General features: G+C 39.6%; 1 protein-coding gene across 2 annotated transcripts in view; it reads right to left on the minus strand.

Moving 5' to 3' along the window:
- The window catches only part of UBE2F (ubiquitin conjugating enzyme E2 F (putative)), a 55,460-nt gene that overhangs the window by 27,741 nt on the left and 15,521 nt on the right, over positions 1 to 12,198 (minus strand). For both annotated transcript variants that reach the window (XM_042035308.1, XM_042035307.1), the window contains exons 5-7: positions 10,555 to 10,622; positions 6,991 to 7,061; positions 3,089 to 3,146 (exon numbers count right to left, since the gene is read on the minus strand). In XM_042035308.1, the coding sequence (XP_041891242.1) occupies positions 3,089 to 3,146; positions 6,991 to 7,061; positions 10,555 to 10,622 (197 nt within the window). The remainder of the gene's footprint in view (positions 1 to 3,088; positions 3,147 to 6,990; positions 7,062 to 10,554; positions 10,623 to 12,198) is intronic.

The raw sequence follows: 12,198 nt of genomic DNA on the forward strand, positions 1-12,198 counted from the left end.
GAGAGAAATTCCTGAAAAAACAGTGGTTTCCTATAGGTGGGCATGAAAAGCTGAATGCAGATCTGTAGTTTAAGACTACCTGGATGTTTTCCACTCCTGCTCCTGTCTCTCCTCACAGCACCAACACGAAAATGACAAAACCCAGCACTTCAAACTATCTCGGTGAAAAACTGAAATGCACATACACCTGGTAAACATAGAAATCCTCCAGAAAATAGCCCAGCTACCTGAGACCAGCTGGATCTCTACCAGAACACAGCTACAAAAAGAAGAGAAAGGACAAATATTCCCTGTGAACATTCATCATACATTTTTACACACTGGTTTTAATGTTGATATGCTCAATCCTCCACAGAGCTGCCCAAATGTGCTTTGATTATTTTTAATGTTCATCAATCAGCCACTGATTTATGAGCCAATTTCCAGTTGTAGTTGGTTAGAGGTAACTGCAGAAGGAGCCTGACTTTTAGAACCAATCAGGCAATCAAAATACAGACCCACTTGTTTTTCAAATCAATCACCTGAGATGTTTTTAAAGCAAAATGAAAACAAGCGTTTAGGATAAAGCTGAGGAATATTAACGAGGCCTAACTTAGCTAGGCAGGTGATAATCCTGGCAAATACGGTACAGGTTGAGGACTAACAGGAGCTACTAAAAAGTACTTCTGAGTTTGAAATTGAAATTAATGAAAGGTACAAAGCAGAGTAGCAGAGTAACAGCAGCAGTGTTAAGTCATATGAGGTATTTAAAAGCTGGTATTTCCAGTGACATAAATCTGAGAACAGAATGGAATTAAAGCCATCCATTTGCTTTCTACCTGGAAAACTTTCATTTTGACCATCACACCTAAAAACAGGAGAAATGCAAGTTCAGACACTCTGAGCAGGGCCCAAAGTAACTGCAGCAGTCTCCAGCTTTGGGAACAGGCTCTTTCAGAGAGGAAAGTATGCAATAAAATGATGCAGAACCTAAAAGAATGAAGACTAAAAGATAAATAAGCTCCTGTTGCTAACTAGTGTTTAGCTACAAAGGAGTAAAAGATGACAAAGATCAGCTAGAAAGCACTGCAGCACTGCTCACACAATCCACAGCCTGGAGAACAACTGCTACCAGAAATTATCTAAGGGTTTGGGATTCTGGAGTGCTTCTATGGATAGAAAAGGTGTGATTTAAAAACTGTATCTATAGACAGGTTGGAGGTTAATGTTTTAAACCTGTTTCAGGGTAAAAGCCCAACTCTCTTCAGAACTTGATTTTAAAAAAGCACCTAATGCAGGAATTCAGAAATAGCACATTCTTCAGTGCCTTCACTCACACACAGGCTGCTCTTCACAGTGGTCCATGGAAACGTGTTCCCAAGCACAAAGAAGGGAAAAAAGATAAAGCTCAACACTTGATAACCTGAGGAGAATTCAATCATGGATGAGATGTCCCCAAGTGCAAAAAAATGCTGGAAAACAAAACTACATTAGGTCTCCTCCCCTTAAGAATCCTCCACACTGTTAAAAATACATTTTCAGATATTTTTTACAGACAATTTAGCAGATTTTCATTTGTATTTCAGAAAGCTTCTTCATGTTTCTACCCATTTGATACAAAAAAAAAGTATTCAAAAGGTCACAGCAGTTTATTTGAGGATTTTTCACGTAAGAGCTCTGCTGCCACCACAAGGATTCAAAAATGAGACACAATCCAAAACTTCAGCCTTCTAAAGGGTTTAAGCACACAAGCTCCATGCATGCAGCTGCATTCAGCATGGTTTATGCATGGGCTTCTCATGTGTATTCTCTATTTGAAAGCCATTTGAATGGCTTTTCCAACGCCCTTGGAACAATTTTTGTGGCAGAGGACACACCCACTCTCAATTTAATACTTTAGGAGTAGTTCACAGTGCTTTATTGGGCAGATTTGGGTACTGCTCCTCCAGAAAACCAGACTGACTTCATATTATTGACAAATGAAATACTGACTTTCAAGCCCAAAACAGGCCAAGACTGGATCACTATCCACAGTGCTCCTGTGCAAATTCTCAGTTGCCCCCGGGGTGATGAAAAGCTGTAAAAAGTGAGCTCACAACTGTGGTGCTTTAATGTCAAAAAACCAAACCAAAAAAAAAAATCCAAGGAGGACATCTGATTTGAATTTTTTCTTTTTAAAGTTACACTACTACTTCCTTTTCCTAGATCTTTCATTTCAACAATCACAGAAAAAGTTTCTGTGTTTTGGGTTTCTTGTCCACTTGTACTAAATTTTTAATGGTTGAAGCTTGAAATTTGTAGCCTAAAAACTTTCTCTGACTGAAAATACAGGAACAGAACTAGTTAACTTAATTAATCAGAGCCTTGATTTAACCTCAGATGGAAACAGAAACACAAAGGGCAAAACAAAATCACACCAAGTGATGAACAAACAACAGAGAAAGATGAAGAAAATCCACAAAACACCACACTCGTTCTACTTCCAGAAAGCCACATGCTCACCTCGGAAGAGATTTTACAGATGAAGAAAGTCACAGATCTCATTCATTGTGCCAAAAAGCAAACCAAGTATCAGATAAAGGTCATTTTCAATTTTGTTTTTGAAAGAGACAGACACCTGATGTGCACCCTTTATCCACCTAATGTTGTTAAAGCTCTGGAAGAAACAATTCTGGCAGCATTCCTGGGAACAGCAACAGGAAGATTAATTCCTGCTCAGTGCTCTGCACTGATTTGTCAGGAATGTCAATCCCGTGGAAATTTCCAGGGTTATGGATTGCTGTTGGTCCTGCTCACAGGATGCTCTTGTGTTTGCTGCCTGGGTGAAAACCAGCACACCTTTCTGAGTGTGGGTTCTGAGTCACCTGCAGTCACACCAACCTACAAAGCCTGTTATCAGAGCAGGATTTGTGCAGCCACAAAAAGCAAAACTACCAATTTCTACAGTCAGCACTGTACTTGTTCCACTACTGCCACCAACACTTGCTGAAAGACAAAAACACCTCAGCTGTTCTTAGAGCAAACCACATTAGCTGTTTCTTTCCAAGACCATGAAAGGATTTTTAAAGATGTATCTAGTTTGATGTACACATCCAAAAGGAAACAGTACCTTTAATGTTCTTGTTGGGGCCCAGCCAGTGCCATCAATTGAGTGTTCTCTCAATAAACTGGAAAAAAAAGACACACATATTATACAGAGCAACTTCTGGTTAAACTGCCTTTGTCAGAAACCTTCTCAAAAAACATTAGAAAGCAATTGCATGATAAGATCTAATTCTTGCACTATTTATATCCAGGTAATGGAATTTTAAACCCCAGGAGTTGAGATGTCTGCCTAAATTTACCTTCTACACAGTGTCATTACAGAACTCCCCATCTGAGCTCAACCTTTGTCAAAACACCTGAATTATGTTCCTCCAGCAGAGCAAGTGTGACAGGAAACCCTTGTGACAGTCTCAACATTGAACCTTTTTTTTTGTCCCCTGATGCATTTTAGAACATGTTCATCTCAGGTGAAGAGACAGCCCTGCAGCATGATCCATCTCTCACCAAAACTGGCACAAACCAATCCAAAAAAGGGTATTTTGGGGAGGGATATCTAATCAGCAAAGTGAGGATCAGCATCCTCTATTCTGTGAAAGAACTTCAGCTTCCTACAGGCAAAGATAAGAAAGTGAAAGAGTTTTAGTCTGTCTGCTCAGGAGGAAAAACTTCCTTATAAAATATAACTTGAGTTTTAATATAAACACATATGAATATTAATATATAAAAGACAAAATTTCCTATATGCACACATCCACTATAGACATTTTATATGACCAGCATATTATGGTACATATTAAGTCCAGTGAAGCTGCTGACCTATTTGCAAGTTGAAATCATTGAGCTGTTTAGGCATTTCTGGACCTTTCAAGATCCAAGCATCAGGAGTTATGAGAAGGAAATGTATTGGGGATCAGAGCACCATTGAGAAATAAGCTGAAGTCTTGCTCAGAAAAGCAATAATTTGAATGAAGAAGTCTAAAAAACTTCTTCAAACATCATTTCACAATCCCATCTTCCTCTGTAAGGAGTAATCTAACACTGACAACTCACACAGCAAAGCACAGAAATTCACCAGCAGCAGCAGCTTCTGCTACTGAAATGACAGGGTTAAAGTGAAATAGTCAGAAACCATTAGGTTTTAGCAATTTCCAGGGTGACATGTATTAAGTAATTTTTAAATTATAGTAGATGACTAGACCATACAGGCTATGTAGTTATTTAATGAACATGACAAGCTTTTATCCAAGGAAATTCAGTCCTTGTTCAGTGTGGACAGAGATCCTAGAACAGCATGATCACCCTGGACAAGCCCATTCCACCTTAACTGTGCTGCTAATCTCGTTTCTGTGCCTTTAAAAAGATAAAATGTGCCATTACCACTTGTGCAGCATTAAAAATAACAACTTGTGGCTGCAGTTTGTGTCCACCTGACCAAAGTAAGAGCAGAATAAGCTTGCTTTTGGCCTGTTTCTTATCAAACTGTGTGGCAACACTTCCATTTGCCTCTCCATACACCTCACTGTGAAATTCCAAGTGAGTGGGAAGTGAACACACAAAATAAAATCATAAAAATATTCAGTGACAGAGCACCTGAGCATCAGCTAAGCCTCATGAACAGCCTTGCAGCTTCCCAAAAGCTCTCCTGGAACCTCTCCAGCTGGGGACACCCCAGCCAGGACTTGAGACACTTGCACCTCTCACAGCACTCCGGCAGGAGAGCAGGGAAGACAGAAGTGTCCCTTGGCTTAATATTCCTCATTTGCTGATACAATTTGTTTTTAGAGCAGCACCCTCTTTCTTCTACTGATTGGGAATGATCATTAAGCCCCTAATCAGAACCTCTGCCCAGATCTAAGGAGACCTCCCAGATTATTTCAAAACTCTCTATCTGGCAGACTTCAAAAGCACTGTTTTTGAACCTATAGTAACCAAACCAGCTACTGATGTGACCAGTCAGCTGCTCAGCTTTTATTTCAACAAATATCTTCTCATTCTCTGAGTAATTCCTGCATGGAAGAAAGCTTTGAGGAATTTCTTCTTGCTAAATACACACATCCTAAAGAGATCTTTCAAAAGCATCTACTCAAGTGGGAACTGCATGATTTCAGTAAGTGTAAAAACTTCTGAAACTCCAGCTGACCCAATCTGCAGCTTAAGTGACTAAAATTTACTGTAAGAGGAAGATCGGTCCTGGAGAAACTTCCATTTTTTCTATCTACATATGCAGTGGAGACAATATCCAGTATGGGCCAGACCTAATTAATATGAGTCATTAATAACATGGTCCAGAGTAACTGCAGATCATGCAGCACAGAGAAACACCACTTTCCCTGCCCAGAATTGTTACACTTGACCACAAGTTTAACCATTTAGAATGTTTTAATCCAGGGATGATTATCAAACCAACACATCCCACAGCGTAAGGTACACTGATGAAGATGCTTCTTCTGCTTTTAAAAATAACTGGAGCTATTTTAATGTAAAGACTCTTGTGTAAGTTGATTGCAGGTACTATATATAGAATGCATTCTCTAACAGGCATAAAGCAATTAAGTTATTTTAGTTTTTCCATCTAATGCCAGATATTTCCAAGGTTTGACGTGTTAAGGTATCTGACAATCCAAGCTGTTTCAGCACGGATGCTGCAAAAATGACTTCACTTCATTAGAATTATGATGCTCCAAACACAACTTTCATCTTTTATAATTAAAAACATTTAAAGAGATGAAAAAGTTGTGCCTGCCCCATCCCTGGAAGTGTCCAAGGCCAGGCTGGATGGGGCTTGGAGCAACTTGGTTTAGTGGAAGGTGTCCCTGCCCAAGGCAGGGGGTGGAACGGGATGAGCTCTAAGGTCCCTTCCAACCCAAACCACTCTGGGATTTTATGAATGTGAGGCTTTATTGAACCTCAGAAGATGCTGTGCTATTGCTGGAGCTTCAGCTTTGGTTTGGTGGCTGGTATTTGTTGTTCCCTGGTTCAGACAGCTCACTTGTTCATTCCTTTACCTGCACTCAGAGCATCTAAGCTTTCTTAAGGCTGATGAGCCTGACCTGCCCATGAAGAGCAATAAAAAACTTCATTTTCACCAGCACCTTCAACACAGCACTACAATGATTTTTCAATCTAGAGGAAAGATTCAGCTTCTCTTTAAGCAGTGATTTGCTACACACGGTGACAACCATGCTAGATTTTCAGAACAGCTTTCAGTCTCACTTATGAGCTTTGCTTCTGCTTCATCTGCTTTTTCTTCTGTGTGCCACTAACTTGAAAAATGACAGGCAGGCTTCTCACTTCTGTTTCTGTTTGGTTTCTGGCCAATTTCACCATCAGGTGGCTCAGGATGAAATTGCAAAGTTTCACAAATTTGTTTTGAAGAGGAAACACTATCAAGACAAACCACCCAGCAACAGAAGCCTCTCACTCTGGCAAAGTAAAGCTTTCAGGTTCCATATCTTGACTTATCTTGACTCCAATCCTGCTTTGTAGTAACTGGCACACGTGTCTTATCAGTGGATACTAAATATTATAACAAACAAATGGCAAACAAAGAATAATTACTGTCAAAGTTTAAGGAATGCTTTTTTCTTTCCTTTTTGAAATAGAAAGGATTTTCAAGCAATTAACACACATAGGTATTAAATGGTAAAGACTCAAAGCCCCCCTCAGGGCCTGAGGACGATTCAGTTATGAGGGAGGGAAGAAAAAAACCCAACTACATTTTGTTTAGTTTGGAGTTTACATTTTTACCCCAAGTAGAACAAAATATTAAATCTGAACCTGAAAAGCCAGGCTCTACACGGTCCCTAAAGCTCAGCATGAATGAGACTCTCAGGTAGATTTTTATGCTCCTAAAAGTTACATGCAGAATCAGCAGAAAAATATACTGTCACGACAGTTACATACAATATTTTATCAAACAGATAAACCTCCAAGGTTAAAAAAAACCCTACAGAATGCTGTTCCTACCTTAAGCAGATTTCTCCTGTCTCTGTAATGTTCGGGTGCCAGATTCTTGTCAAACATTTTACCTTTGGAGGCTGCCAGGAGAGAAAACAAATTACTGTGTTATCCTTTAAAATAAAAGCCTGTTGTAACTCATAAAACAGAAAAAGGCAAATACATATTTGATATCCACAGCCTGGGTTTGTACGTTTAGGGCAATGATACATAATCTACAAGAGTCAAACCAGATTTCTCCGCCCTTTAAACTTGTCTCAGTTCTTTATAAAAACTGGGCTTTTCCTTAGAAAAACGTAACTTTTAAGAAAGCCAAGAAAATGTACTCCTTCAGGGGAAAAGAAAACACTCTAAGTCATTCAGTTTCTTCATACTTAACTATTAAGACAATAATTTAAACCAAAAAACTAAGTGCTTTCCACCAAGGCTTGACCAAATCAGGGATTTGTTAAAAATCAGCAGAGGATGCAAAGATAACAACTACACCAAATAAATAATTTCTTTTAAATACAGACCCTCCTGTTAACAATTGAATAGGAATGCACGAGACCTGAATTTGAGACACTAAAATAAAAATCCACAGGCAAGGTCACCAAATTTCCAAATTTCATAGTGGGACTTTGAAATACATATTTTTAAAGTACAGTCTCCTTTACTCTAGTTTTGTGAAGTAAATAAAGAGTGGGACATAAAAATTTCAGTATCTTAGCAACAGCACGTTGTTCCATCCCTGCTCTCCCCATTAGGATTCACAGCTTTCAATAAGGCAGATTATTTCTGATAGGAAATGTCCTGGAATCCATCAGTACCTTGCAGAACTTCAATTAAATCACAGATTATAGATGTGGAGCCATCTCCCTCCACTTTTTCCAATGAAGTCTTCAGTCAAGAGGCAAAGCAGCTTAAAGAGCTGTATTTGCATGGCAGCATCATGTGTTTTGTCTCATCATTTTGTCCTCAACTTTCCAATTACCTTTTCAAGAAATTTTTAAAATTAAGACTCCTTGGAAAAGTTGAGAAAATATGCATGGCACTGAGATACCAAAAACGTACCTAAAAGAGATGTTTTAGAAGAAAAAACACTGATCACCACAACAAATCTGGGATTGATAATGCAAATTTTGCCTTTCCTCTACTTCATGTCTGTGCAATAACTCAAGGGACATCAGTCATGGCATTACTGAAAATTAAGTGGCTCACAGAAAACAGTCTTAAAACTTTTTGACCTCCAAAACCTCTCAGAAGTTTTCTAACAGCCCAGCTTTTCATTAGCTACACTTACATATTGTTTTGAAAGATGATGTCTAGTTCTCAAGCAAGGGAAAGCAGCTTTATTTCATGCCATTAAATCAAGATAAAAGAGTAAATTTCTACCATATGCACCTCCACACAGGGAATGTATTACTGAGTCAAAAAAAAAGCTTTATAGAAACTCTTTTTTAAAAATCCCCAAATCCTCACAGTGAATTAAGTGGTGTCTCATTTTTTATACTGTGGAAACAAAAGAATTCCTTTATCCTTTCAAAGTGATCTTCATTGCTAGAACTTAGAAAAACCCACTCCTGACAGTAAGACAAAGGTTTTCTCTTTCTCTCTCCTTTTCCTGTTAGACAGACAGGACAACTGCAGCACTACCATAAAATTTATCTTCAGGCAAAACTTCTCCTTCGAGCCTGCTCCAAGTCATTTTTGAACCCTCCCCAGACCAAGAAATCCACGTGAGATTTCCTCAGGATGATGTTTCATTGAACACCTGTGACACTCTGCACAGCAAAGCTCCCCAAATCCATTTATTTCCTTGCTCAAACTCTTCCCTCCCCTCAGGGATCCAATCAGCTGGGGGGCACAGCAGTGACTGCATTCACTTCCTTCTCCATTTCCAAGCAGCCACTTCTCTTCTGGGATCCCTCATTTAAAATTAACAGTTTCAATTCTTGATAAATTTGCACTCTAAAAAGACAGTGTACCAACAGATCTTGTATTTTTTTGTTAAATTATGAATTATTTCTATATTTAATTAGATAAGTATCCTGCAGCTCTTCACTAGTGAAGAACTTTACCTAGAGAAGGAGGTGGCTCCTAAGAGAAATCTGGAATCAATGTTATTTGAAATGTTTTCTCTAGACACTAGCTAGTCCCAAAGCATTCTGCTAAACCACCCTGCAACTGCAACTCCAGCTCCTTCCTTTACAGTTTTTGCAAAACATAATTCCCCCAGGAGGCCTTAATGGGGATACAAATTCAAGCAGGTGAACTACAGTCCAGCCCTGAGATATTTCTTGCCACTTTCCACCACCAGTTTCTGAAGAACTTCTTGAGATGGGCTGAAACTAAACACTAAACAGAGATAAGCACAGAGTGGTTTGGCTGCAGGCCACAATACAAAATCTTCCATATTTTTCCTCTTTATTTATTCATTTTATGCTGCTCCACTATGTCCCAATTCCACATATCCACTCCTTGTCCCAGTGTAGAGGTGTGATATCCCAATCTTTCCCGTGGGCTGAGAGCCCTGGCAGGTCTGCAGAGCTCTCGTGAAAACAGGCATCACTTGTTTCGATCTCATTTTGCCTGGCAGGAAACAAACCACAGCCTCAGCATCATTACCCCAACACTGGCGAGCACACACTTGCATTAATAACCTGATCACAATCTAACATTCAACCTCCTGCATTTTTCCCTAAATTGCACAAATACAAACTTTTTTTTTTGTGTTGGATGAGAAGTGCTCAAATTTAAAAATATTTAATTAACATTTGCTGCAGATTTTTCTGCCAGTGCTGAGCAGGGAACTGTAACACATCAGAGGCTTTTTAATTATGGGAACTGAGGATCAAAAAACTGAGATCAAAACTGAACTTCAGCTCTCCTGTTAACACACAGCAAACACTTCCCTGCAGCAGTGTTGTTCAGGTGAACAAATGGAATACAAGAATTGAAGGAAATGAAATGAGTACACAAAAATTAGTAAGGGTGATCTCTGTTATAGTATGAAATTCTTGGTAAAGTTAAGGGGAACTTAAAACATCCCACAAGCAAACCCACACAACTGCAAACACCACCTAGTTGTGACTGCAACTACTACATATACATAATGCTGGATTTAGGCTCAGCACAGCCGAACAGGAGCCAAAGAGCTTCCCTAAAACTCTTCTCTAGGATCCTCCCCTATGCATTCTTCAGCCTCTCTGAAAGAACCCTGAACTATCAACACCGAAAGTAAGACAACAAAGCAGGAGGAGGAAGGGAGGGGGGGAATTACAAAACTATCAACCTTTTCCTTTTGGTTCACTTCTTTCATTCTTAGATATGTAATTTTTTAAATGAGAATAATCATTAAATGCAGGTCTCATGAATAATTAACGGCATAGAGCAGAACCTCAGCCAGAAGGGAGGACACTCAGCTCTGACTCATCTGCACTTCCAAGAGCTTCGGCCAGACAGTTGCAGAGATTTATTTTATTAGGAGACAGAAGATCCTTTCTTAGTCTCAGTGCCAAGTTCCCCCTGAAGTCCTCTTACCTGCAAAGAAAATCTAAAACGACAACTATTAGACTAATGACAAATACTCACCACCATATTGTAGGCATCAGGAACTTCAGTTTCAAACTGAAACTTTCCCCCTTGGTAATAGCCCTCATCTAGAAAACAAAAACCAGAAAAATAGTCAACTAAAACAAAAACACAAAGATTAAAACAACAGCACAGGGTTCTCATCAAATACTTAAGCTGGTTGCACCACCAACTGCCACCTAATCCAAGGAGCGTGTGAGCAGCATCTTCCCACACTCCCAACATTTTTACAGTGGAAATTTGAAGTCAGAAGAGTCAACAGTCCCAGAAAAACCCACCATCCTGATCACAGTAACAGGGCTACCCAGCTAGAGGAACCTTGGACTGAACTTCTCGCATCTGTAGGAAGAAAATCCTGGCATGTGGCAGGCAGTACCCCATCAGTGACCCTTGGAATGAGCTGGAGAAATACTGCACTTGCTAACACACTGGTAAATCCTGCTCCAGGACTGAGCACATCTTCCCAAACCTGTGCTAGCAATCATGGTGAGTAGTACGAATGACTGGGCAAGGGCATGTTTCAGAGTGCACTCCAGTAAGAGCAAGCAGGCTCTTTTATTGTAATTACCTTACAATGATATATCAGCCAGGAAAACATGTCTGCCTCTCTGCCAACCTCAGACTCAATACTGAGTTATTTAAATGGCTAAATTCTCAAATACCACATATTAAAATATCTACTTACATTTAACCAGGAATAATAGAATAGGGTGAGAGTCAGCCTGCAACTCTTGAAATAGCTGTGCTTGGAAGCTGCAATGCTTGCAAGTGATCTGAAATGTGTCCAGCATTGCCATTACTGAGGCTTTTCATTAAAAAAGGGAAACAGGTACCCAGCCCACACTGGAGGTTTGACACACCTGAGGGATGCTCTGGCTCAAACCACCCTGAGCACTCCAGCCCCAGCAAAGGCCAGGAGGGCTGGTTGGCATTATATGATGCAGGTTTTCTGTATTTTTTAAACCAACCCTGCAAAGAAATGTTCTGTGCAACAATCCATAGTTTACAGAAAGACTTAAGAATTTTGTTATTATCTAGCTTGTTCCAAACCACAAAAAAACCTAACTTGCCTACTGTAGGTCATCAAAATCCTCTTTCAGGTTGCTGACTCCTGATCTGCTTTTCAATTCCATTCTCCATTCCCACTCCAATTCAATTCTGAAGTGTGCTGGATTTATTAAGCAATCTCAGGCACGCTATGCTCTACCAGAAAGTAAAGGGATATGCACTGATTCTTCTATGAAAAAAGCAAGATAAAAGCATTTATCTTTTGCGTTAAAAAAAAACAGGAAAGCAAGCCATTACTGAAGAACAAGAAGCAAGAGGTGAGTTACACTGATACCCCTCGATAAAACTGCTCCCTGTCAAATGTGCAAAACACTCACAGTGAGACACTGTTCCAGAAAGAAATCATTGGGAAAATGGTCCAATGTCCCCCAGGAGCTTGATTACCACCATTTATTCAACACAACACGGCTAACTGCACTTTATCCACCATCTAACACAATAATAGATTTTAACCAAGTGTCAGGAATTATCACATTTCCAAGTACAAAAGTTATTTTCCTTGGCTTAATTTCACTAGTTCCTTGATTTGCTGGACTTGGAGCAAAGCACGCAGAGCTCTTCACATTCTGCCCCTGC

Source organism: Corvus kubaryi, unplaced genomic scaffold (genome assembly GCF_017639235.1).
Source record: "Corvus kubaryi isolate FWS band 111438036 unplaced genomic scaffold, C.kubaryi_AGA036_p1.0 37383, whole genome shotgun sequence".
Classification (NCBI taxonomy): domain Eukaryota; kingdom Metazoa; phylum Chordata; class Aves; order Passeriformes; family Corvidae; genus Corvus; species Corvus kubaryi.